The 27,617-nt window shown below is 35.6% G+C and overlaps 2 protein-coding genes across 3 annotated transcripts in view; both read left to right on the plus strand.

The window, feature by feature from the left end:
- Nucleotides 1–6,460, plus strand: part of LOC129281047 (mediator of RNA polymerase II transcription subunit 23-like) — a 55,931-nt gene extending 49,471 nt beyond the window's left edge. For both annotated transcript variants that reach the window (XM_064112260.1, XM_064112261.1), the window contains exons 32-35: nucleotides 730–965; nucleotides 1,442–1,562; nucleotides 2,036–2,121; nucleotides 3,502–6,460. In XM_064112260.1, coding sequence (XP_063968330.1) covers nucleotides 730–965; nucleotides 1,442–1,562; nucleotides 2,036–2,121; nucleotides 3,502–3,670 — 612 coding nt within the window. In that variant the 3' untranslated portion in view covers nucleotides 3,671–6,460. The remainder of the gene's footprint in view (nucleotides 1–729; nucleotides 966–1,441; nucleotides 1,563–2,035; nucleotides 2,122–3,501) is intronic.
- A 1,800-nt stretch (nucleotides 6,461–8,260) lies between these two features.
- Nucleotides 8,261–22,745, plus strand: LOC129280517 (inactive pancreatic lipase-related protein 1-like). The gene is made up of 5 exons (XM_064112492.1): nucleotides 8,261–8,467; nucleotides 16,286–16,596; nucleotides 17,383–17,611; nucleotides 18,333–18,502; nucleotides 19,387–22,745. The coding sequence occupies exons 1-5, from the start codon at nucleotides 8,410–8,412 to the stop codon at nucleotides 19,753–19,755; spliced, it is 1,137 nt and encodes a 378-aa protein (XP_063968562.1). The 5' UTR covers nucleotides 8,261–8,409; the 3' UTR covers nucleotides 19,756–22,745.
- Nucleotides 22,746–27,617: the final 4,872 nt, after the last annotated feature.

Raw genomic sequence — 27,617 nt, forward strand, 5'->3', positions numbered from 1 at the left:
TGCTACTGATATCATTATACGTATAGAGCCATATAATATTGGAATGAGAGAAGGGTTTTTAATGACAAGCATTGTAGTTCATATATTGGGTTGCCTAAGCAATTCTGAGATGTAAAATGAGTTGATTTTTAATACAAAATTACAGTCACATTTGAAGAGGAGTAAAGTTGTAGGGTAGGGTTAAGGATGGAAGATGCATTAGATTAGGAAAACTTGAAGGAGGAATAATTAGCTCAAGCGTGAGTTAAATCCAGTCAGATTGAAAACTTTGAATAGATGTTTCTGCTTTTAATTTTTGTATTCAATGAATCAAGACATGGTACACATAATGGCCCATATTCTCAAAAGATATTTTAATTGTACCATTGAACAAGACCATGGTTTATGTAGATTTCATGTTTTATCACTCTTAAAGTAGTCGCCTTTTGCCGAAGCGTGCATTTCTTCTGGAAACAGTACTAGCCACCGTCTGGTGTATTGTCGTAATAATTAATTATTGGACTCTTCCATGAAATAAGTATAATTATATAGATGTTCATAAACCATGGTTTTGTTTCATGGTGCGATTGAAATCTCTTTTGAGAATATGGTGAAGTGATGTAGTACAGGAACATGACAAATCTAACAAACTTACATGTGTAAGTCATCTATTGATAAGTACCTGAATTGATTATTACAGGTATTGTTCATTATCACCAGTTATTGAATAATTATTTTGTTTGATATCAGGAAACATACCGTGAGATGATCCAGACAAGGATAGTAGAGGTCATCTGCAGGGAACCTTTGGCAGGGTCAAAGGTCAACCTTATGACCCCAAGGTCAAACCTGAATCACATGTTTGCAGAGTTCAGCTTTGCTTCTGCCCATCCTCTGTACATGGAGGGAGAGAGTGCTTACGTCATCGCAATCACACATGCTATCTGGCATCACTCTAACATTGGCCAACTGACGCCATTGCCTCAGTGAGTTACACGTCATCATCAAGCAGATATTCAAATTCTCAGATCATAGAACACCTGTCTAAACCCACTTGATCTACTACCAATTTGGTATAATAACCAGTTGGTACAACATCATTTGGTCTAATAATATTCTCAGTTGGTCTTAATTCCATTTAGTCTAATGTGCCAATGATCTGATTTTCAGTTTGTCTTCTTATTATTGTCTTCTTTGTCAAGATAATTATTTGGTTTTGTTCATCTAATCATAGATATGTTTTGGGACTACGTTTATTTTTTTCATGTTTTGTAATTCTGGAATAAGACAATTTAGTACCTTCCTATTTGAAGGTCAGTATGTTGTGAATGATGTTACTATCTTTTACAAGGTTCCTTAGAGAAGATCAGCATGTTTTACTTCTTAATGATAATGTTACTTTTTTTTTACAAGCTTCCTAAGAGAAGATCAGTATGTTTATGAGGTTACTATCTTTTACTAGGTTCCTAAGAGAACAAGTGAAACCTCATGTGAAGACCGAGGATCAATTTCTCTTCATATGTCATATCATTGGACCATTCCTTCAGAGATTCCATGAAGAGAGAACTAGATGCTTGTTAGAGGTATGTATGTATGCAATACAAAGCTGTGTATGGCTCCTTTTTAAAACGCATATATCAGTGTGTATAATGTGCCTATAAAATATAATGCACAATATTACACAGTCTAATCAGTAGTGATCGTTACAGATGATAAAATTATCTAGGATTGTTTATTTCAAGTATGTTCACCCTATCCAAGTTTCCTATCCAAGACTTATATGTACAGAATGCCAACCAGTTCTAGCATGAATTGAATAGACAAGGTTTCTTATGGAGAGGGGGGGGTAGGGAAATGGGGTCACTTCTTTCATACATGTTTTTAAGGTTATTTACAATTGTAATATGTCAACTTATCATTGTCTTTAATTGCCTTAAAATGCATGATAAACCCATATATTCAGTAATTCTGGGGTCTTTTTTTTATCATTCATGCTCAGTAAATATACCTTAGATATATTTTATTACATGTTTATATTCTTTTCTTTTCTATTCAGATTGCGATAGAGCTGTATGATATGTTACAGAGTGTTGACAGACATAGTAATCACATCTTGCATGCTGATACCATCTGTGATTTCTTGTATCCTTTGAACAATCTTCCATTGTCGTTACCTGAAATATTAGTGTAGATGTTAATAATGGAGCTGTGCTTATCTTGGAGCCCTGGCAAGTTCTTTCTTGAGACAATATTATACAGATATACCGCGTTTGAGAAAGTATAGTGGAAAAATTTTTGTCCGAGGTTAGTTTGGCAGTTACTATTTTTCCCCGAGGGGCGTGAGCCCCTCGGGGAAAATTAGTAACATTGCCGGACCAACCAAGGATAAAATATTTCCACTACACTTTCGAAAGAAACACCCGGTATATTTGTTTTATATCCCTTCCATAATTAAAGTTTGAACGAAAAATATTGGTAATCTAGTCCTAATTGGTCCATCTCCATGATCTGGACAAAATCTAGATCTGCTTGGCTCTAATTTAAGCAAAATTGGCTTATCACCCTATGCTAGCCGGTTCCTGAATAAACTGCACGCAGCTACCGTTGGCTCCTAATCTTAACTCAGGGTGGTTTGGTGTTGCACGGCGCGGCAGCTCTACTAGTGAGATTGATGATCTAATGTTAATAATTCCACTTACCGGTTGTAAAGGTTGTGAACTAACCCTGCTGAACTAAAATCAAGCAGCCTGAATCATTCAATGATCGAATGATAGCCATCATTAATTTTATTTTCAGCATACAGATTCATTGTAAACAAGCAAGACGCGATTTCAAATTGACAGTTATCAGAGAATTTGTGATTCAGCAAGCATTGCATTTTACCTGTGTTGATTGCGCTGCGCTCAGCGGTCCCCTGATAAAACATCTGCACTGTTGCAGACTCGCCCGGTGGAGGCAGTCCGTCATGCGCTGTGCCCGAGTGGTTGCGCGGTTTTCAGTCGGACGCAAAATAGTTAAAAAAAACTATTCTACTCTGACGTCAGGAACTATTTTGATCTCCGATGAATTTCATTTTTCTTGTGAAATTATGATGAAGGGCTCTCGCCCTATCAAATAAATTTTCAGTAAGGGATATAAACTCTTCTATGTAGTTTTACAATTCTCTCAGAACTGAGTCAATAAATGAATGAATAAAAATGAAATCAACTTTAACCTTTAAAGGACTGGGCTATTTGAGATGTATTCAAGACTAGGGCATGAATCCCCCATGCCCTAGTGATATTGACTGTCATTTGTGCGATCACATCAAGATATGGCATGCACAACATTTACAACATAATCTACAAGCCAGTATACAAATAATCCTGTAATAAATATTTTTTCATTGTAAAAAAAAAGTCAAACAGATTTCTGTGGTTCTAAATAAATTAGGCTGAGACGTAGTCACCTGTACTTAAATCTTTGTGAAACACCCCCCAGGACCTTGTAATTTGTACACTCCTTGACCGATATCCCTCACAGCTATCATTTGAAATACATGTTCACTGGTGATGCAGTCAAGGCAGATGCTGAGAAGGTGATAAGGGGCTTGAAACCACCTCTCAGAACCAAGATGAGATTTATCAGTAAGGGAGTTGAGAGTCTAGCCGTCATTTCAAGACCAGCACCATACAGCATCAACGCTCTCTAATGGGTTCAGAGTCTAGCCATCAGCACCATACAGCATCGATGTTTTCTAATGAAATCATCCCTCAGAAACAAGATGAGATTTATTAATCAATTGCAAGTCTATTTGTGTCACCAAATTAATAATATATCTTGCTACAGTTTTCGGTGAAAATCATAGACTGTATGTTTCATCAAATGGTTTCCTGTTCTGTATTGTATATCAATGATGTGTAATGATTATCAAGGATTTTACTTGTTTGAGATTCAGTTCCCTTTGAGCAAAATCACTCTTATTCTAACTCATCGGTTAAGCAGCCAATCAAAACCTAGGATTCCATGGAAATTTATATTTCATTATGCCCCTTTTTGACTTTGAAATTTATATTGATTAGCAAAGTTATGATAAAAGGGTGGCAAGACATTTGCTCCGGTCTTGATATCTCAGAGGGCATATGGTTAGAGTTAGGATTGTTATAGAGTTTTGGTTCAGAATTATATAAAGATTAGGATGAGGGTTTATTCAGTTTGGGATGTTAGATTTTATGTTTTGCCTAACAATAACATGCAGACTTTTCTTCAGAGCAATTGCCCCCAGAGCAATTGTTTTTGAACTGATAAAACTGATTATAAAACACATGCATTGATCAATGAATTCAAATTCAAAGCATCTATCAAAGTGGTGTGCTCAGTTTACATTCAGGAGTGTGAAAGTTCAGGTTTTTTAGCTGATTGCAGACCTTTTTTTTCAGCTTAATTTCAGCTTATTTTGGGCTTTCCTCTCTACAAAAAGTATAGGAGCTCTTTCTATTTCAGACTTTTTCAACACCTCAGCTTTTTTCAGATCTTTTTATTTGTGACCACTCACACCCCTGACATTAGAATACATTGCTGAGCCAGAATGATAACAAATGTATACATTGTAATTTGAACAAGTTAATTTCGAAAACATTCCTGAAGAGAGAAAACAACAGAAACTGGTGTTAATCATGTGCATAAAGGCAACAAAAATTCTTTGAAATTTTAAGACAAATTTACATGCTTTGATTTATCACCAAATTTATTCAAACGTCATTTATTTTTGTCCCCCAGGAGAGTTTTTCTTACACAACTGGATCTTGACATTTCTGTCCCCCAAGAAAGTTACCATAATCAAAAATGTAATCACTTTCAAGGCTAGGTCCTCATGTGTTCAATTCCTACTAATGCAAATATACTTTGACATAGTCAAATCTATTTTAATGCCAGTGGGTTTGACATGAATTCAATGTTAATCATAGGCATGAAATCTGTCTGTTACTGGGATATGATCCCTTGTATTATTTATTTGTTTTTGTCATTTTGTGACGGGAGAATGCATCGTGTGTATTGTAGTTTTGATGTTCATAGCCATAAGGTGCTTAGTGTAAATAGCGAATGTAAATTGGATCATGTATAGCTACATTCATCATCTTGATAAGATGTTAACTAATGCTGTAATATATTTCCAATTTTGATTATGAAGAGTAAAAACCTGACAAAAAATTCCATTTGTGGGATCAGTCATAAGTCGAAGTATTGGAACTCTAATCCAGACATGGAAAAAATTATTAACCTATCGTTTTGAGAACATGGAAAGTATAAAGATAATAATAGATGTTACTCTCAACAATGGATAACAAAAAGCTATATGTATGACTAGATTAATTTGATTGTATCTCTGGGATTATGTCACATTGAACACTGGTGATTAACTGGGTAAGTAGCATTCTAAAGAGGACATGTATTAGAGACAGGGGGGGGTGCCAGGATATACATGTATGGATAGGGCTACTATGACTAAAGGTGACATTTTTTTCTCAATTGAATTACCAGCCATGGTAATATAGAGTTCTACAACACAGACATCTCTTTGTGATACAATTTTTCTTCTCTTTTCTTCCACCTTTTTCTCTTTGTTTGATCTCGTATCCCCTTTTTCATTACTTGAAATATAATAAGAGGGGGAAGGGGTAAAGTTGGCAAACTGTTGCTCGCCTTCCCCCCCCCCCCACCCCCCACCTGTAGCACTCCCCCTGATACCCTTACTGGGTATTCAGGAGAGGTCATTTCTAGACCTTTACCAGTAAGTTCTTGTGTCATTTTCAAAGACTGTTTGAAACTTAAAGGTATTGTTTAACTTTGTGAGCAGCCGATTTAAAAAATTCTCAAACCAAGATTAAACATGTGTACCAGTGCATGTATTAGAACTTATAAACCCTGAAAACAACCATTATTGAGAATGAAAAGCTAAAACTACAAGGCAAACCCCGATTTTGTAAATAGGCGTCTTATAGACGCCTAAATAGTACACATAAGTGTATGGGATGAAATTAAGATGGTGTTTCGGTCACTTTATATTTCAATTTTTGAAGCACTAAATAATTATATTCTAATGCAATTTTTTTCTGGGCTTCATTTTTGTAACATATCACAGACACAGGTGACAAGTGTGACCTTCTAGCTCAGATTTTTTAAAAGTCAAACCAATGTTAGCCAATCACTTTAAGGAAATAAACTTTCCCACTCTTTAAACAGATCTCTCTTCTCATTCCCTTTGAATTTGATGACTTTTATTTTTGCCAGGCAGTGATTCTTGTTTATAGTAAAAACAAACCCTACAATGAGAAATATCTTCTTGCATTCAATAATGCTACAATATTTACATGTCAATGCTTATTCACTTTTTAATGTTTACCAACTGCTTTCTTTCTGCCAAAGAAGAGTAGTTGACTGTGATTTTTTTTAATGTACATGTATATGATTTGTAAATAAATGCCCTTGCTGACTTAATGTATTCTCATATTTGCACAGTGGATGCTGAAGATGTATTGTGGTCTTTATATTACTATATGCTCTTCCCATGGGTCCACAGGACTGAGGATTACATTTGTTAACATCAAAATTATTTACTGCCTATCCTACTTCTATAAAAACCTTCCTTTTGGTTTCCAAACATGCCCTAAAAGTGTACAAGTGTAGTTGACTTGTACATTGTTAAAATGAACTGGCTGAGCAGAAAATATTTTGATGAAGACAAACATACCTAACACTTGTGAACCCTCATTATCACAGTTATTCTATGGCAAGCTCTTATTTTTTCTTGTAGACATCCAAGTCATTCATACCAATAAAACAGTGAGGCTCAGGGAAAAGATGAATCAGAATAAGAAGGAATTAATTGGATGGATAGTTACATAAAAAAGATACATTAGATAGATAGATAGATAGATAGATAGATAGATAGATAGATAGATAGATAGATAGATAGATAGATAGATAGATAGATAGATAGATAGATAGATAGATAGATAGATAGATAATAGTGGATGGATGGATGGATAGATAGAGTGAGTGAGTGAGAAAAAGAGAGTAAGAGTAAGGGGAGGGAGAAACACAGGAAGAGACAATTAACTGTTGGGGAGAAAGGGACAGAGATTGGGGGAGGATGATGAGAGAGAGGGTATCAGAGTTGCCAGTTAGATATTATTTTGTAATTCTTACTGAAAATGACTATACTGAATTTCATGCAAACTGCTTATTTCCTCGCCAAGATACTTATTTCAGCTTTAAATATATGTTCTTGTCCAGGTAGGCAGCTTTGGTGTAGAAACATGTAAGAAAGAATTGAGAAGAATATAAGAAAAAGGCAAGGTATTTTGATACCAGCCGCGAGAAGACCAAACTGGTGCCATTTTTTTCTTCAGTTGAATAATGGGGGTAATAACACAGGTACTAGGGCTTTCTTTCTCCTTTCTAACTTCTCGTACTCCTTTAAGGTCAAGTCCACCCCAGAAAATGTTGATTTGAATAAATAGAGAAAAATCAAACTAGCAGAATGCTGAAGATTTCATCAAAATCGGATGTAAAATAAGAAAGTTGTGACATTTTAAAGTTTAACTTATTTTTCAGAAAACAGTGATAAGCACAATTCAGTGACATACAAATGAGACAGTCGATGATGTCCCTTACTATTTCTTTTGTTTTTTATTGTTTAAATAATACAATATTTCATTTTTTACAGATTTGACAATAAGGACCAACTTGACTGAACCGTACAGTATTAAACAATGCTCATTCCACAATGGGGAGGAATTAGTAATTATTTCACTTGACAATGAGGAGAAACTTAGAATAAACGCAAAAGAAACAGTGAGTGGATGACGTCATCAGTCTCCTAATTTGCACACCGACCAGGATGTGCATATTGTTTTGTGAAATTAAGTGAAACTTGTAGTTTAAAATGTTATAACTTTATTATTTTACATCCGATTTTGCTGAAATTTTCAGTGTTGGATTTTTCTCTTTTTAATCAAATCAACTTTTTGTTGGGGTGGACTTGTCCTTTAATTTCTCTTCTCCCCTTTATCCCCCTCACTACTTGCAAAACATGGGTGATAAGGGGCGTCAATCCCCCCACCCTTGGTAGCGCCGTCCTTAATTGTTGCTTTTTGAGTAACAGTATTTTTCTGCAGAAAATCATAGAGCAGCGATTGTGATCACGTGGTATACATTACCCGCATACGTCACGAAATATTTGACCAATGACATGTAAAGTACAGCATTGTAAATAGGGGCAACTGTGATGATGGCAAATATAGAAGTGATTTTTATTTTTCCAGAACTATTGTAGTTGCTGCAGTGGGCTTGTCTATTTCGAACAGAAACACTCGTTATTGACCATTTGTTGTCAACGGTCATTATTTGTATACGTATGTAAAAGTTTTCAACAGATAGACCACGAAGATGAACATTTTGCGTACTACTTTGGGCTTCTTAGTCGTGTTTTTATGCACCAACATCGGTGAGTCTTATTAACATTATTTTTTCTGTGCGTAATTTTACAAAACTATACTAAAGATGGAAAGGAGTTTTGTACGAATCACGATAACACGCTGAATTTTCGCGTGACGTTCCATTCATGTATATTGGGTTATAAACAAAATTATATTATGACCTGAAATAAATCGTTCAAAATATATTCAATATCTCTTTTTACCTTTAAAAGTACACAATAAACAAGGAGATGCCAACAATTAATTGCGGGACGATGTAGCCATTTCGGCGTAGTTATTCTTATGAAAGGTGGAATAAAACATTAATGGGTTTAAATAGGCAATCCTTCTTTTAGTCACTAAGTGTATAGTTTTTCTTTCGATTCGTTCTATCATATTAAATATATTTGCATCTCTCCTTGAATGAAAACACGAACAGCCATCAGTTTCAAGCTTAATTGCTGACGATGGCGGTGTCATGTGTTCATCAATTACTCGTTATATATGTATATTTATATAAATATATAACGGATAAGTTTGTACTCGACATCTTTACTTATTGAAAAACTTTGAACGCAAAAATAGCACAATATCTGAAAGAAACATTAGTGATAAAGGGTAAAATATGTTGCGGCCGAATTTTAGACACGACACAAACTGGGTTTTTTTAAGAAAAAGTACAAGCAAATCTAAACATTTAAATAAGTAATGTGGTAAGTGAAATGCCAAACCAATTTAGATAGTTTATTGGGGGTCCTCATTCCTTTTTTTTGTATAGAAAAGTATGATAATAATATTTTTAAAATGTTAAGAATACAAGAACAAGGTACTGGATTAGCAATGCTGTTTATTTCTAAAATATGAAGGGCGGCCTAAAAGTTTATCAGTATAATACAACCGATCTTTCGTTTAGAATTATTTGAAACAAGATATGATAAGGGAAGAGTATAGAGGAAAGTGAATAGGTGAAGTATGGAAATTGAAAGGGCGGATAGATGAAAATAGGTCGACATAAGTACCATCTTATGTCTCAAGTTTTGCAACGATCAGTCACATTTTCAACTTATTCCACTCGACTTGACGTATAAAAGGTTATGATTGATTCTACCATGTACTTGAAAATCTACAACGTCGGTCGGCCTATCTTCGAGAGAATACTTAAGGTCATCGGTAGAATAACACTTTAACACGATTTTTTTTATTTAAAATGGTAAAACAGGGGGTGTTCATCTTGTCCATTTTCCACCGGGGTGTCTTAAACAGTATGCCCATCAGAGGCGTAACAGGCAGGGGGCCGCCCCCTGGCGTATTCCACCGGTAAAAATATGAAAACTAGAAAAAGAAAAAGAAAAAAAGGAAAGAAAATGAAGAAAAGGAGGAAAGGGGGGAAGGAAAAAAGTAAAACGAAAACTAAGAAAAAACATGAAAAAGAAAAAACGGGAAATGGAAAGAAGAACATGTGAGAATTAACAAATCATCCCAGATAGGACCCGAAATACTAAAACATTTGAATGATTAGCAAGAAAGGGAAGGGAAATAAATCAAAAGATGAAGGTGCATAAAGGCAAACAAAAGCGGGAAATGAAGTTAGTCAAGAATGGAATGAGGTAAATTCGAAAATGTAGAAAAGGGACCCCACCCGCCTTCGGATGGAAGGGATTGGACCATGGTTCCCAAAAGCTCTACAAGCAAACAAAAAAGAAAGGAGCCATTCCTGCAGGAAAAAAAGCACAGGAAAGGTGAAAGATATTGTGCTGAATATATCACGTCAAAAATCAATCTCAAAGTTAGATTCTCATGAATAGGTGATTTTTTTCTCTCTCGACTTAATTATATTAAGCAACTTTTGCCACACGTACCATACTGTGCCCCCTCTAATGCTCGCGCACAATCATGAAACAAATCCTGCTCACAGTGGCATTAGTCCGGGTTATAATTGAGCAAGGTGCCACAAGAAAAAGGAGAAATTTTCATATAGTGCTTCTAGACCAGTTTTTTACGCTGAATATGAATATTTGAGGTAACCAGGCTGTATCCTGAAAATTAACCCGTGAGGGCGCTTTTTTCAAAATGGCCGCCAAACTTTCAGAACATTTGAATTTTCGTACATAGTTTTTGACATAAATATTCCATTGCCACGAAATTAGTGTCATATGAAAGACAAATAAATTTCCTACAATTTGGTACTATTTATAGGGGATAAATAGGTCATTTGGCTGAGATTTTAAGTAGAAAACTGCATTTTTTGTCATTTTTTCCCAAAAATTGAAAATTTTGCAAATACATGATTTTACATAATTCTGAGAAAAATGAATGAATTACCTTGAAATGTTCCAGAAAACTTTATTGATATACTATTATCATGTGGATGAAATTCCAACTCTGTATCATTCTTCTTAGCAAATTTATAAGGTATCAAACTTGAATACTTCAATTTCAGAAATGTCGCTTTTTGTATGCATTTCCATAGACTAATACGTATAACATGTACATGTATAATATGTATAATGTATAGTTTAATAAAATTTAAATGCAATTATCTCCGCTTTTTAAGCACTTGGAGAGTTAAGAGTAGGCTTTTCTCTATCAGCTACATAAAACAAAATGTTGGCACATCAAGGCCTGACCCTCTCATGGGGTGAGGGTGTCGAAGTCACCCCCCCCCCCCTTGCCCTTGGCTATATCATGTTGTTGTATATTGCCTATTTGTTGGGAAAATCACTTTTTTTTGGAGCACCCATTGAAGCAAAAGCAGGCATTTCTGCTATACAGTTCAGCCACTTTAATTACTTTGAAACCACTTGGAGAGGAAAAGAGTAAGCTTTGTCATGTTTGTTCTACCAGCTATATCAAAAGAAGTGGCACTCGGGGGGGGGGGCGCTGGGGAAGTCACCCCTCCCCCTTTTGCTTATTGCAATGTATTTGGAAATTCACCATTTTGGACCCAACATTGAGGCAAAAAAGCGTTTGTGCTTTATAGTATTTTATTAATTTGAGAGAGTAGAGTTTGTTCTACCAGCTACATAAATAAGCGCTAGCACATCGAACCCTAGCCCTGTCAGGGGCTGTCTAAGTCACCCCCTCCTCTATATCATGTATGTTGCCTATTTATTGGAAATTTCCCCATTTTGGATCACCCATTGAGGCATAAGGGCGTTTCTATATCATACAGCCAATTTTATTTTCTTGCAATTACTTTGAGAGAAAAGCGTAAGCTTTGCTCTATCAGCTACAAATTATTAAGAAGCGCTGGCACATCGAAAAATATCCCTCTCAGGGGCTGTCTAAGTCAACCCCTCCCCCTCTATATCATGTATATTGCCTATTTATTGGAAATTACACCATTTTTAATCACCCATTGAGGCAAAAGTGCGTTTCTACTATATAGCCAATTTCATTTTCTTGCAATGACTTGGAGAGGAAAGAGTAGGCTTTGCTCTATCAGCTGCATATAAACAAGTGCTGGCAAAGAAAAGCCTACCCCTTCCGGGATGCTGTTGAAATCACCCCATCCCTTTTGCATTATAGCATATTTATTGAAAAATTCACCATTTTGGAGTCCCCATTTAGGCAAAAAGGCGTTTCTGATATAGTTCTGCCACTTTTACTGCCTTGAAACCACTTAGGGAGGAAAGAATAGGATTTGCTTTATCAGCCACATATAAAGAAGTGCTGGCAAATAAAAGCCTACCCCCTCCGGGAGGCTGTTGAAATCACCCCACCCCTTTTGCATTATTGCCTATTTATTGGAAAATTCACCATTTTGGAGCCCCCATTTAGGCAAAAAGGCATCTCTGATATAGTTCTGCCACTATTACTGCCTTGAAACCACTTAGGGAGTAAAGAATAGGTTTTGCTTTATCAGCTACATAAAAAGATGTGCTGGCAAATAAAAGCCTACTCCCTTTAGGGGACTGTCGAAATTACCCCCCCCCCCTTGAAATTCACCATTTTGGAGCCTCCATTGAGGAAAAAAGGCGTTTCTGATATATAGTTCTGCCACTTTTAAATCCTTGAAACCACTTAGGGAGGAAAGAATAGGTTTTGCTTTATCAGCCACATATAAAGAAGTGCAGGCAAACAGCAGGAGGCTGTCAAAATCACCCATCCCTTTTGCATTATTGCCTATTTATTGAAAAAATCACCACTTTGGAGCCCCCATTGGGGCAGAAAGTCATTTCTGATTATGTTTCTGCCTTTTTTCACCCTTGAAAACTCTTGGAGAGAAAAAATAGGCTTTGCTTTAACAGCTACATATAAAGACATGCTCGCAAATAAAAGCCTATCCCCATCAGAGGGCTGTTGAAATCACCCCACCCCTTTTTCATTATTGCTTATTTATTGGAAAATTCACCATTTTGGAGCCCCCATTGAGGCAAAAAGGCGGTTCTGATATATAGTTCTACCACTATTACCGCCTTGAAACTACTTGGAGAGGAAAGAGTAGGCTTTCCTCTAACAGCTACATATAAAGAAGTGACTCTACTATATACCAGAAACACTTTTTTGCCTCAATGGGGCTCCAAAATGGCGAGTTTTCCAATGAATTTGAAAAAATCGTAAAAAAGGTGGGATAACATCTATATAGTCCCCTGAAGTGGGTCAGGCTTCGATATGGCAGCAATTCGTTATATATAGCTGAAAGATGGGAACCTACTCTTTCCTCTCCAAGTGGTTTCAAGAAAATGAAATTGGGTGTTTTATACAGCAGAAGTGCATATCGCCTCAATGGGGGCTCAAAAATTGTGAATTGTCAAATAATTAGGCAATAATGCAAGAGGGGTGGGGTGATTTGACAGCCGCCAAGATAGGTAAGCTTCAATGTGCCAGCACTTCTTTGTATAGCAAAGCATATTCTTTCCTCCTTAATTGGTTTCAAGGCAGTAAAAGTGGCAGAACTTTATATCAGAGATGTCTTTTTACCTCAATGGGGGCTCAAAAAAGGTGAATTTCCAATAAATAGGTAATAACGCAAAGGGATGAGGGGGTGATTTCGACAGCCCCCAGAAGGGGGTAGGCTTTTATTTGCCAGCAGAAAATTATGAAGCTGATATAGCAAAGACTATTCTTTGCTCTATAAGTGGTTTCAAGGCAATAAAAGTGGCAGAACTATATATCAGAGACGCCGTTTTGCTTCAATGGGGGCTCCAAAATGGTGACTTTTCAACAAATAGCCAAAAACCGAAAATTAGTGGGGTAACTTCTACAGCCGCTTGAAGGAGATACGCTTTGATTTGCCAACACTTCTTTATATGTAGCTGATAGAGCAAAGCCTACTCTTTCCTCTTCAAGTCATTGCTAGAAAAGAAATTTGCTGTACTATATAGTAGAAACGCCCTTTGCCTCAATGGGTGATGCAAATTGTGACTGTCCAATAGATAGTCAATTACCGAAAATTGGTGGGGTAAATTCTACAGCCCCCTGAACATTCTGAAGGGGATAGGCTTTGATTTGCCAACACTTCTTGATATGTAGCTGATAGAGCAAAGCCTAATCTTTCCTCTCCAAGTCATTGCAAGAAAATAAAATTGGCTGTACTATATAGTAGGAACGCGCTTTTGCCTGAATGGGTGATCCAAAATGGTGAAATATCCAATAAATCGGCAATATACATGATATAGAGGGGGGGGGGTGACTTAGACAGCCCATGAGAGGGCTAGGGTTCAATGTGCCAGTGCTTATTTATATGTAGCTGGTAGAACAAACTCTACTCTTTCCTCTCTAAGTGGTTTCAAATCAATAAAATGGGGTGTACAACAAAGCACAAACGATTTTTGGCCTCAATGTTAGGTCCAAAATTGTGAATTTTCAAATAAATTGGCAATATTAAGCAACCCCCCCCCCCCCCGAGAGGGGTAGGCTTCGATGTGCCACTTTGTATGTAGCTGGTAGAACAAAGCCTATATACTCTTTCCTCTCCAAGTGGTTTCAAAGCAATCAAAGTGACTGTACTGTATAGCAGAAATGCCCGTTTTTGCTTCAATGGGTGCTCCAAAAAACAGTGATTTTTCCAACAAATAGGGAATATACAACAACATGATATAGCCAAGGGCAAGGAGGGGGGGGGGTGACTTCGACACCCCCACCCTATGAGAGGGTCAGGCCTTGATGTGCCAACATTTTGTTTTATGTAGCTGATAGAGAAAAGCCTACTCTTAACTCTCCAAGTGCTTAAAAAGCGGAGATAATTGCATTTAAATTTTATTAAACTATACATTATACATATTATACATGTACATGTTATACGTATTAGTCTATGGAAATGCATACAAAAAGCGACATTTCTGAAATTGAAGTATTCAAGTTTGATACCTTATAAATTTGCTAAGAAGAATGATACAGAGTTGGAATTTCATCCACATGATAATAGTATATCAATAAAGTTTTCTGGAACATTTCAAGGTAATTCATTCATTTTTCTCAGAATTATGTAAAATCATGTATTTGCAAAATTTTCAATTTTTGGGAAAAAATGACAAAAAATGACAAAAAATGCAGTTTTCTACTTAAAATCTCAGCCAAATGACCTACTTATCCCCTATAAATAGTACCAAATTGTAGAAAATTTATTTGTCTTTCATATGACACTAATTTTGTGGCAATGGAATATTTATGTCAAAATCTATGTACGAAAATTCAAATGTTCTGAAAATTTGGCGGCCATTTTGAAAAAAGCGCCCTCACGGGTTAATTTTCAGGATACAGCCTGGTTACCTCATATATTCATATTCAGCGTAAAAAACTGGTCTAGAAGCACTATATGAAAATTTCTCCTTTTTCTTGTGGCACCTTGCTCAATTATAACCCGGACTACATACAGAACAAGAAAAAAAAAGAGAAAATAGAAGGGAAAAAAAGGTAAAATACAGTATTATTTTCTGAATATTAAGTCAAAATCTTTCACAAAATTTGATTTTTGTAATAAAAATGTCGAAATTTTTGCCCGTTCGCTTCGCTCGTTCGCAATAAAAAAAAAAAAAAGATTTTTGCCCAATACTCTCCTGTGTTCTTCCTCCGCTAACCGGTGTGTTGGCTCAGTTGGTAGAGCGTCCGTCTCGCAACCGGGAGGTGGGGGGTTTAAACCCCAGCTGCGTCAGACCAAAAGACGTAATAAGATGGGAGTTGCTGCTACCCTGTTTGGCGTTCAACGACTAAAGGGAGAGCCTCGTCGATCTGGCGCTGCACAGGGGCCGCCGGGCCCACGATCAATTGGGCAAAGCAAATTTTCGGAGTATTTCATTTCATGACTATTTCGAATAATAAATTATGGATTTATTTATTTATTTATCTTATCTAAGGTCGGAGATATCTGGCCCCTCAAAATTGTTGCCTCATTATACGCTATTGCCTGTTCATTATGACCGGGAAAGTTTTGGCTCTTCCGGGGGGAAGTCCCCCCCCCCCCCCCCCCCCCGGCCACCGACACCTGTTACGCTCATGATGCCCATGCCTACAAATGTGGAGAATATCGAAATATGACAATTAAAGTATCCTCGAAAATGTTCAAATTTTTGTTATGTATTATTGAAGGCCTATAGTTGTTACAATCGACGGACTACCTTATTGGGATCTGAAACATGGTGAAAGAACTTATCTTTTAGCCGGCCGTCTCTCCTTATCTTATTTTCGGGTCCTATCATCATATTCACGAAACATTACATCGGACACAGTTAAAACGTTGTTTACCATGAACTTTACAGTAGTTATCTAGCTAACAGTTTAAACAAATGTTTAAGCTATTACATCTTCAATAAATTGAACGTGGTTGTTGAAACCGCCAAACAAGGTTTGTGTAAAGCTCATGTAGTAAACAGTATTAAAATTAAACAGCGTTTTTACCGTTACAGCTTGGTGCCAAGATGCGACCATGCCCACCCAAGATACGACCACGCCCACCTGCTACGACGGGGTTGGTTCTTATACATTCTCAGTCAGCTTCGGTACATGTCATCAACGCTCCCCGAGATCTACGGCAGAGATCTGTTCCAGCTTTACTCTCATATCAAATGAGACACGAGAAAAGGGTGGGGTTGATGTGAGCAATCTATCAAACCCACCATTCGATTATAGTCGAGATACCAAGATTATAATACCAGGGTTTACCAATGAATTCCTGGATGAGAAATGGGATCAACTTAAAGAGGCATTTCTTGATGAGGTACGTTTACAATAGGAAGGGCTCTACAGGGGCAGGGGTGATCGCCCCGGTGATTGAAAATATCAATCAATCTAATCTAGGGTCAGAATCACAATATAGGCATACTTTAGCTCCGCCCCAGAACCCCTTCACTCTTAATGCATATCTTTTGAGAAACATGTCCTCAATATAACTTAATATCACCCCTTCCCCTCCCACGAAAAGGGTCTTTCCAATTATTCCTTTCAATATACCCATCTGTTTCTTAAAGTACTAGGGAGAATTTCATCGATTTTCCATCAGACAAATTCTCCGATCTGACAAATTTTCTAGATTTTGTTTGACTGAGAGGCCCTTATGATTATTGTCACCTTTGCTTGTACTCGGAAACCGTCAAATAATTCTTGTCGGATAAAACGACTGACAAGTCCTTTCGTGAAACGCTCCCGAGTTAACTCCTATATCATTTTGGATTTAATCAATCGAATAAACAATTTCTGAGTGAGTTTGTAATGGTTATTATATTGCTACACATGGAATCTCAATTTTCTTGGCCTATAATTAATAGATATCGCAAACATTTGCAATGGGTAAAACAGACATATCACACACCACCATGATTGCAAAAGCACAAATTTCTTCTAAAGTCTACCAAATAATCACTTTGTTTGTTGACTAATATGTATTATATATATTCATCATCAATTTAATCAAAACAGAATTACCCTCAACAATAGACGAAACGCTCCTTAAAGATGATTAACTACAACCAATAATATGAAATTTATTAAAAATTATACCCAAAAGAGAAACAATGTTATCATGGTGAATTGGAGTCAAGCAGCGAACCTAACCAACTACGCCCAAGCTCGTGCCGATGCTCGTGTTGTAGGTTTCCAAGTCGCACACGTCATCTCGTACATCGTAAATAACACCAATGCAACATACGATCAGATGCATCTCATCGGGGGCGGTATGGGCGCTCATGTAGCTGGTTATGCTGGGAGTACGGGGCAACAGATGGCCAGGATTACAGGTAAATAAATGTTTATTTGAATTGAAAAAAGGTAATTATTGTTATAAATGAATGGGTTGAATAGATAGAGAAATGAGAAGTGAGAGGGGGAGATGAGATGCAACATCTACCCCTTTCAAAAGGGAAATCTTTCCTGCGTTCCTTTCTTCTTCTTCCTCTTCCTCTTCTTCTTCTTCTTCTTCTTCCTCTTCTTCTTGTTCTTCACTCTTCTTCTTCTTGTTCTTCACTCTTCTTCTTCTTCTTCTAACTATTGATTTCCCCCATACCCGTATTTAATGTTTAATCTACATGTATATTTTTCTACGTATGTACAAGGCCTAGGTATTTATGACGTCGCAATATAAAATGGTGAAATAACAGCTGCAATCGTTACTGGAATATAAAAAAATAATCAGATTTGTGTGTAATATGTCGACTTAAGAAACCATCTTGTATCTTATATTCTCTTTAGAAATCAATTAATATAATGTAATTTAAAGTAATCGCAACATATTTTACATGATCGACTTAAAAAGACATTTGCGGAAACATGACTGTATACGATCCTTGTATAATTTTTTTCATATTCACCAAATTAATTTAATCATTTAGATCAGCTTAAATAATAATAATAAAAATAGCTCTTCGAAGCAAGACAGTCCAACCCCAAAATCAAAATTAAGTGTGTATTACGTAAAATATAATTCATTTCATTTATCGTCTCTCCTCTTTTCTTATCAAGGTCTTGATCCAGCCGGTGCAGAGGGTAACCCAGTAACCTTTGGTCTATCTGGCGGACCGTCACGTGGTCAGCAATGTCGACTGGACATCACTGATGCAGAATATGTGGATATCATCCATACAAACGCCCATAGTGGACTGGACGGGGGTTATATCGGACTGCCTTATCAGGTAACTTGCTTCAATTTGAATAGATTCCTATTAGAGTTTGAGCACCTAAAACATTTTTCTTTTAAATTGATATTATTATCAAGTAGGTGCTTGTCAAAATGCATAAGTTCTGATGATGAAATGAAAAGTCATATTAAGTATAAAATAGTAGCTCTCTGCTAAAGTTTCTAATAAAATATGAGTATAATGCCAGAGTGAAGAGATTGGACGGAGTTTATTCGAATAATCAAATACAAAGTCATTAATACTATAATATTGAATTGAATTGAATTTATTTGCTCCACTCTTACAATACGTATACATAACGAGTATTATATATTATTGAATATAGTGTTTCAAGATAATAACTAGGTACACTACAGTATTTGATAAAAGGAGGGAGCCTAAATAAAAAACAAATAAATAGTACAGTTGAAAATCAACAAAGAAAATAATGTGCGGGCATGAGATATGTTGTATACAATATTTTTTAAGTCTAATTCAAGACTTAGTAATCTTTATAACAAGTCCTTATTATTATCATATTCGATGTTGACTAATATAATTTTTTATTTCGGCTAAGTCGTTTAAAACATTGAATGAATTACAACTAAAATTTGATGCTTAATAGAGAATCATTGGGCCTAATTAATGCCTTGGGCTTTATCCATTTTATTTAAATCCAGCTTATAGAGGCAGATTAATTGGCCTTTGACTGCATGGGATTCTATTTGCCTCCACCCCCTACTTCCAGAAATGTACCGCGGTCCCTGCTGGGATTAAGGTTCTGATATTTTAGAATATTTTGTTCTACTTCGAAATAATGCTTTTCACCTAGGGTACCTATAATAAGTATCGCGTAAAACAACAATATTCTCTCTCCTTTGTTTATTTGCGATATATAGCTGGGTCATCAAGATTTCTTCGTTAACAGTGGCACCAACCAGCCGGGATGCAATGAACATGGTGAAGATGAGGAAGTCTGCAACCACGGCCGAGCTCTGGACTACTTCATCGAGAGCGTTCCCTTGGCAAACTACGGGAGCTTCCCTTGTGAGGAGAAAGCACACACCCTTGAGGAACTCCAGGACGGTGCCGGAGTGGCATGTAACCCGGAGAACCCATGCCCAGAGATGGGATACAGAGCAGAGAAAATTAAAGGAGATGGGTTTGCTTATCTGGTGGAGACCAATGCTGAGTCTCCATATACTATGCCATACCCTACCATCCAGCACTGGACCAGTACCACCGGTGTATCCGGATCAATCGAATAATTAGATAATATATTAGGCAAAATATGCTCGGGGGAGGGGAAGGAAGCAGCGCAATGTGGACACCTTGCTCGTACATAAAAACTGCACGTAAATGCATTGATTCATCTATCCCCTCATTTGCATACCGACCAAGATGTGCATAATTGTTTTGTTGAATTAAGTGAAACATTGTAATAATAATAATGATAATGACATAGCTTTTCTATCATTCATCCTATTTCGATGAAATTTTCAGGGTTATTGTTTAATTTTTCTCCTTTTATTAAAATCAACTTTTTTTGGGGGTGGACTTGTCCGTTAATATTTGAAGCATTATAGTGCAAGGCATCTTTGAACAGACAATTACTGGTTATTTACCGACCTTCGGGTAGATTATAGTGTTTTCGATCCGAACGGTTCTTTTAAACCCTGCATTTATAAGATTGTTTTATTGTTAATTTATGAGGAATTATCATCGATAAATGCTTGAATAAATACAATATAAATAAATTTCAGCTTAAATCTTTAATTAGCTAACGTTTTCTTTCGAAATAATCAATAATAATTGATAGCTCTAGTTTTACATATTTATCCATCTTATGTTGTACGTCACATCTTGATATTAAATCTGCCACGGTATATATAGCTACACTGTAAAAAAAATTGTTGAAATTACTCAATAAAATTGTTTCAACAGATTGCCTTAATTTTTTAAAATATTATGAGTTTGGCAGTTTTAAGTAAACTTTACTTATTTTCTTTGCATCCATTTCACTCAAGAAAATTAGGTTACAATAAATTAATTCAATTTAGTAAAACAATCACTAAAATGTTTGAAAAAATCAAATGGGGGAGTGAACTTTCGTTATTCGAAAGTCCGCTCCCCCATCGTCCCACTTTTACTTTAGTGGCATCATTTTCATCTTAGACATATTTTATCCAAATATTAGACTCTGTGCATTTTCACTTACCTCTTACATATATAGGTACTTACATTGATATTTATACGCGATCGTTTCATTCTTACAGATAAAACAGTGAGAACAATATAATCATTTTCCGAAAACCTAAAAAGACATCTGAAATTTTCTGCTAAATGACTATTTAATGTTGCTCTTTCTTTGATTCAAGAAAAGAATAAAATAGTTAGCACACCCTTATCCAAAAAAATTCAAACACAAATAGATATGACAGTTATTTAAAAAAAAAACATTTACTTGCTCTAACATTTCTAATGAATATTCATGTATTATTTAAATAAGGCGTTAATTGAAAAATATAAGTTCATTCAACAAGGATTTATAAGTACTAATCATCTTAGCCTAATTGAGTTAGATTTACTCAATCAAAGCAAGCCAGCAATACGTGAATTTTCTTAAATGTATATTGAACCCAAATAAATCAAGTAAATTAAAAGACAAGTTAAAACTACTTAAAAAATGAAAAATAATTACAAATTATAAATTCTACTTATATTCATTAAGTATTAACTACTGATTCATAATTTTTTTTACAGTGTAGTCTCTTCAGAGTCTTCCCTTTCTCATTGTTTTCAATCCATAATGACACGCGTATATCTCTTCTTTTATGTTTGTTCCTGAGTATTAATGTTCTCCTGTATCATGCTATAACATGTTATATTGTATATCCCAGGCTCATCGCCACAATATGTTTTTCTTTGTTTTAAAAGATGTAGGGACAATTATGAAGGGATGTCGATTTGGCAGACGATCTGGCTCGTACCTGAACAGGAAACATCGTGCATTCCTCCCGATGTCATATCCACTAATACACAATGTTTGGTGGGATCGTCTGGTTGATCTGTGTCCCAGTCTGAAAATAAAAATGAGAGACAAAAAATAAGTCTCCGAATAATGAAGTGACTTTGAAATATCCCGGGAGCTAATCTATCTGGTCTGCAGCCCACCGTACATTACTTTCTACGACGACGACGAAATAAAATGAAATATGGTTAACTTTCTTCCTAAAAACTCTATTATTATCTAAATTACCAGTCTGTTTAAGATTCGATTTTATGATGAAAAAATAATAAACAATATATATGAAATAAAGTATACAGAAAAACACTTTAGGTGTTCTTTCAAAGACGGTTCAATGATAGTCGCTCCTAGCTGCCATAGTTGTTTCTATGAGATAAACTAAAGCATTAAGCCAAATATAATCCCTATATTCTTTCAAACGTGACCATGTCACTAATCTTAATCCCCACTACATTTTGAACCAGAAGTTTTATCTCATCCTATAAACCAAACCCCTAAAATAATCTTTAAAGAAATAATCGGAGGAGTATTTGTATTAATGTCGCGTTACCTCAAAGACAGGTATATATTTCTTTTTTAATTGCATTAATTACTCATTTTACAGATGATATAAAGTGATATGATAAACCTCTGGTTGAGATAGGCTGCAGGCATACGCTTTGCGATATGTGTTAATTATTTCCCGGCAAAGGCGTGGGGGCACTCAATATCATTGACCATCCCTTAACGCATGAAAAACTATTCTCATACTCAGTGTAATATCATACTCACGTATTTGCAATATGCCCCCCCCCCCTCATAATCAAAGCCTAAATGCTCACATGAAAGGTAAAAGTATAGTCTGCGTCTCAAACTACCCCCTCTTCTGAGTGATTTTTATTTTTTCGTTTGTGACGTCATGATTGATGATTGTCAACCAGTAAATCATTTGTAGGTAGCGCGTGTGGAATCCCACCTTCACACCAACCACACCGACTCAAAACCTATTCGAAACCGACCCCAAACCGACTCCAACCGACTGCTGGTATATAATATCTTTGATCGGATAGAGCCGTATGTTCCCGTGTTGTAAAGCGTACTTACTTCTATATGAACTAGTTGTGCCTGTGTGATTCCTGATACACATCCAGGTATCTATTTCTTGGAGATCGTTACAATTTATCCAGGCCGAAGCAGGTGATACGTGTGGTCTCAGAAAATTAACCTCTTCATTGATTTCAATGAACAACATAGATGGTTTAATCATTTCTCCATTCTTTAGTGTTGCTTCATCTAGATTAGAGCAGTAATCCAAAGCATCCTGTCAAGTTCCTTGGTCTCCAGTCACTCCTGTCACCAAAAAACATTTTGTTCTCCCAAAAATCCAACCATCAGGGCAAATTTCTAAATTATCTGAATAAAAAATATAATAACAATATGAAACAGAAAACAAGAAAAATGTCATAAGTATCAAATTCAATAATAACAAAACCAAAATCGAGTACATTGCCTAAATAGGATTCAAGGTTTCGAATATTGTAAATCTTTCAACCTTAAATGAAAATATGCAATAAAATTCAAATTGGTTTATTGAAAGAAACATGTGTCGCAACCAGAAAGTGAATAAAATGTGTGTATAATTTAAACGGGCATGCAGATACATGAAACAAGTTCGATAATAACTGAAGAACTGAAAGTGCTCTGCCCTCATGTTGCATGAAAAATAATGAAGTTTATTATTTCAAAGGACACAAATTATAATCGCTGCACATGACCTACTTTACAATTTTGGCCTACTATAATTTTATGGAGAGGGGGGGGGGGGGGGAGAGGGATAAGCAAAATTTACATGGAAGAATACATTAAAAATAATGTTTCAAGAAAATATACACATTACATCCTGTAACTAAACATAGTGTTTCATTTCATGCAGAAAGTTTACATTTGTTTAGTCATGTATGACTTTTGACCCCATCATCCTCAAGAACACACATGTCATTTGAACTAAGTGTGGTCAAAATTCCATAAATAAAGAAATGACAGAAAGTTGAACCAAAACCTCAAAAATGAAAGGACATGACCTTATATTTCATTTGACCTTTTGACCCCTAGACGACCTTTGCCCCCAATTATTTTCAAGGACTCACATGTGATATTATATCAGGATCATACCAAGTTTGAAGATATTTGGTGCAGAAATAAAGAAATGAGAGCATGTTGAACAAAAAAATAACATTTATGTAACTGACCAACAGGGTAACAAACCAACGGACTAATATACTATAACGCACCAACAAGAAAAGTGATTACTGAGTCTCTGCCGATCCTTGTTCAGGCGAGACAAAAAAGAGGTGATAGTTCGATTTGAAGTGAGAAGATAAATAATGAAGTCACTGGGCGCTTTAATTTGTAAGTAATTAGGCAGTTCTAGTGTTGACTGTGACAGTATTAATTGATGATTTATATCGGATGGTACTGATTGATAATAATTTCCGAAATGAAAATTTGAAAAGAACACAAATAATTCACTACATGATTAATATTTAATGATAGTGGGTTAAATTTTTTAAATTGATGATTATAGTTGCTCTAAACACCCGCTTGGAGATATTCAATACCATCGGGTTTCGATCTATGATGATTACTCTCTTAAGATAATTAGCTGATTGAATTGTTTCCATCATTATGAAAGCAGGTGAGGTATAAATATATATATATATATACATATGAAGAGTTTAGTTGCAAAAGGGGTTAGGTCCACTTTGGACCATTCCGAGAAAAACCATGTTTTTTATTTACACTTATTGCAATTAATATTCTTATGAGAAACTAAATTGTCATGATGTACTACCCTATCATGTGAACATAAAATTGGGTATAAAAGAAATCTGCCTGTCTTCAATTTTTTATATATATGAAGAGCTCACTTGCAAAAGGGGTTAGGTCCATTTTTCATAAAATTTGATTTTTTTTTTGGTCTCAATGTATAGATTTTTAGTAGCTCTATAAGATGATACCAAAGAAAAGTTGAAATTCCTATTTAAAAGTGATCGAAAATGGCAAAGAAAAATCACTTTTTTTCAAAAGGGGTGAGGTCCATTTCAGTTTAGTTGCAAAAGGGATTAGGTCCACACCGAATTTCTTTGGAAAATAATATTTTTAAAAATATGAATAAAGGTAGATTTCTTTTATACCCAATTTTATTTTGTCATGGTAAGGAATCTTGAAAATTTAGTTTCGCAATAAGAATATGCAATATAGGGGAATTTAAAAATGATTATTCTTGGAGTGGACCTAACCCCTTTTGCAAACAAAATCTTCTGAAGAGCTCATTTGTCAAAAGGGGTTAGGTCCATTCTTCATAAATTTTATTGTTTTCTGTCTCAAAACCTCTGAATTTTTAGTCGCTTTGATGAAAACAAAGAAAATTTTAAATTTACATGAAAAAGTGAAGAAAAAAAGTGGCAAAGAAAAATCACTTTTTTTATCAAAATAGATTGGATTCATTTCAGTTTACTTGCAAAAGGGCTTAGGTCCACAATGATAATTTTTTTAAGAATTTATAGAAAAAAAATTGAAGACAGGTACATTTCTTTTATACCAAATTTTATGTTCACATGATAGGGTAGTACATCATGACAATTTAGTTTCTCATAAGAATATTGCAGTAAGTGAGAATAAAAAACATGGTTTTTCTCAGAATGGTCCAAAGTGGACCTAGGCCCTTTTGCAACTAAACTCTTCATATTTAGAAAAAAATCATCATTTGATAAAATATAGGGAGAGAAGATAGATTAAATTGAAGCTAAGAAATACATAGGAATTCAATCAACTGACCCACTTCTTCCCTTGTTAACGTGTTGCAGATACTTTCCCGATCTCTTACTGCTATAAGTTCTTTCAGAACATTCACATCCAGTTCTTTACATGCCGGGACATCACAGTCCTTACTCTTATTACATTCACTGAGAAAATATTGCACCTCATTTAAATTATCACAAAAGGTTGAAAAGGGTTCCTTTTGGCATATTTCAAAACCATTCTTATGAATCCCGACCCAGTCTCCACAATTATGTTATTAAACTTTTGAAATCTATATCTTAAAGCATTCTCAATAGGTTGATAATCAGACAGTAAAGCTACCAAATCACAATTGGTCATATTATTAATTCTCCAAATTTTTCTCAGAGCTTTCCTCCAACAGGTGCATATGTTCAATACAGCTTTACTTCTTAATTGCCACAAGCATGCTCCATAGAAACTACAACAATATTGTTTGAATAATAAACACTGCACTGATGATTTAATATGACCAAAATCAGGTAGGGGGGATTTTTGAAACTTTTCCAGAATTTAGCAGTAGCTAAATACATATATGGAAGTTCATCTAATGATCGAGGATATGTTTGAAATCAAGGATTTAACATACAATTCTCGCAGTGTATCCCTTCGTAGGCTGCCGAACAAACACAGTTATATCCACTTAGCTCCTCCACGCAAGTACCTCCATTGAGACATTTCCCTGAGTGACAATCTGAATGACATAATCTATGGTAACCATGGCAATTTCAATATATACGAAAAGACAAGGGACAACATTTCAAGGTGCTAGAAGCAAAACGGAATGTTTTTCCTACTTTTGAAGAAAAAATCGAAGTAGTAAAGTAAAATGGTAATAGGAAACCAAGAGGTTGCGGTGATGGTAGTATAGTAGTATGCACCATATCGTGTTTCGAAAATCGGATAATATGTATTCTACCTCATAAAACTTTATTTCGATTGTAAAATTCGTTAGTTCTTTCATATATAACTTATCATATCCCTTTTATTAATATTCATGAGCATAATTGGTCAGCTGGTAACAGCTCACGTGATGAAAAAAGCATTAAATCTTCCGGCGCAAAACTATTCTCCTTTATAAAAAGAAAAAAGTGCCTATAATATCTATTTTAAAAAATTAAGAAAAAAACGTGTATTTTTGGTATGCGTGATTTACCAGTGTAGTATTAGAGCATATTGCGATAAGAATAAAAATACAAATTGATATCAAGCATGGTTCTTGTGTTCACTTTTAAAGAAAAGTTTATCACTCATCTCGATGTTTCGTTTTCCTTATATATTTCCGACTTTATTGTTTATAATAATGATTTAGTTCTGTATATGCATATGCAATCACATTTTATACTTGTATCATACTAGAAATAAAAGCAAACAAGTTGATAATTACCTGGTAGTGCACAGTACAGGACAGTGAGGTTGACCTTTGGAGGTTTGACGTTATATGCAGGATGTTCATGTGGTAGATACTTAGGGACCAAGCTCACTGTCTCTCCGGTTGATTGAGAGATAATATGATAGCAAGCATTGGGTGTAATAGAGGGGCATGATCCAATCCCAATCGTACCTGATATTAAGATTGTGGTAGAGAAACGGACTTACAGACCAACAGGTCTCCACTTCTTCCGAACTTCGTTCGGGCGAGACAAAAAATTGAAGGCGAAGCTGAAAATTCTCAATATGCTGATATGACAACGGACATTTGGTAGTAAGTATTTATGAGCAGGATTGATATATCACTAAACAACTGCAAGCACGAGGTGCGAGCTATATTTCTTATGGCCGGGAACATATTGACCTGAAAAATGGACATTATTTTGGAAAATTCAAAATTCAAAATTAAGCGGCCTCCAAATAAGATCACTCTTCTCTTATTAAAATAGCTTAAGAATTTACTTTGAAATACATGTATGATAGTGATGAAAACAATGGACCATAATAAAAGCGATAATATGGACCATTTATACATGTATAGCGCAGCTACTGCGCTTAACATTTGGTATCATAATTATCATGATTATTATTAATCCAGATAATAGCTTGAGCGTCATAAAGGCGCTCAAGTGTTCAAGGAATTTCTTCCTACCGCAGGTACCCATTTACCTCACCTGGGTTGAATGTAGCAAAATGTGGGTAAATTCCTTGCTGAAGGAAAACACGTCATGCTTTGGAATGGAACCCACGTCCCTCAGATTGAAAGACGAGAGTCGTAACCATGGTAACCACTAGACCACGACGCCCCCACATATTATACAAAGGGACGACCGGGCCACACCCAAAAATCCT

This window comes from Lytechinus pictus, chromosome 17 (assembly GCF_037042905.1).
Source record: "Lytechinus pictus isolate F3 Inbred chromosome 17, Lp3.0, whole genome shotgun sequence".
Classification (NCBI taxonomy): domain Eukaryota; kingdom Metazoa; phylum Echinodermata; class Echinoidea; order Temnopleuroida; family Toxopneustidae; genus Lytechinus; species Lytechinus pictus.

Excerpts from the sequence above, each read along its gene's own strand:
- LOC129280517 (XM_064112492.1), top strand. The coding sequence starts at position 8,410 with ATGAACATTTTGCGTACTACTTTGGGCTTCTTAGTCGTGTTTTTATGC. Across the intron at positions 8,468-16,285 it reads GTTTTTATGCACCAACATCG|CTTGGTGCCAAGATGCGACC; the intron begins GTGAGTCTTATT and ends TTACCGTTACAG. Across the intron at positions 16,597-17,382 it reads AAGAGGCATTTCTTGATGAG|AGAAACAATGTTATCATGGT; the intron begins GTACGTTTACAA and ends TATACCCAAAAG.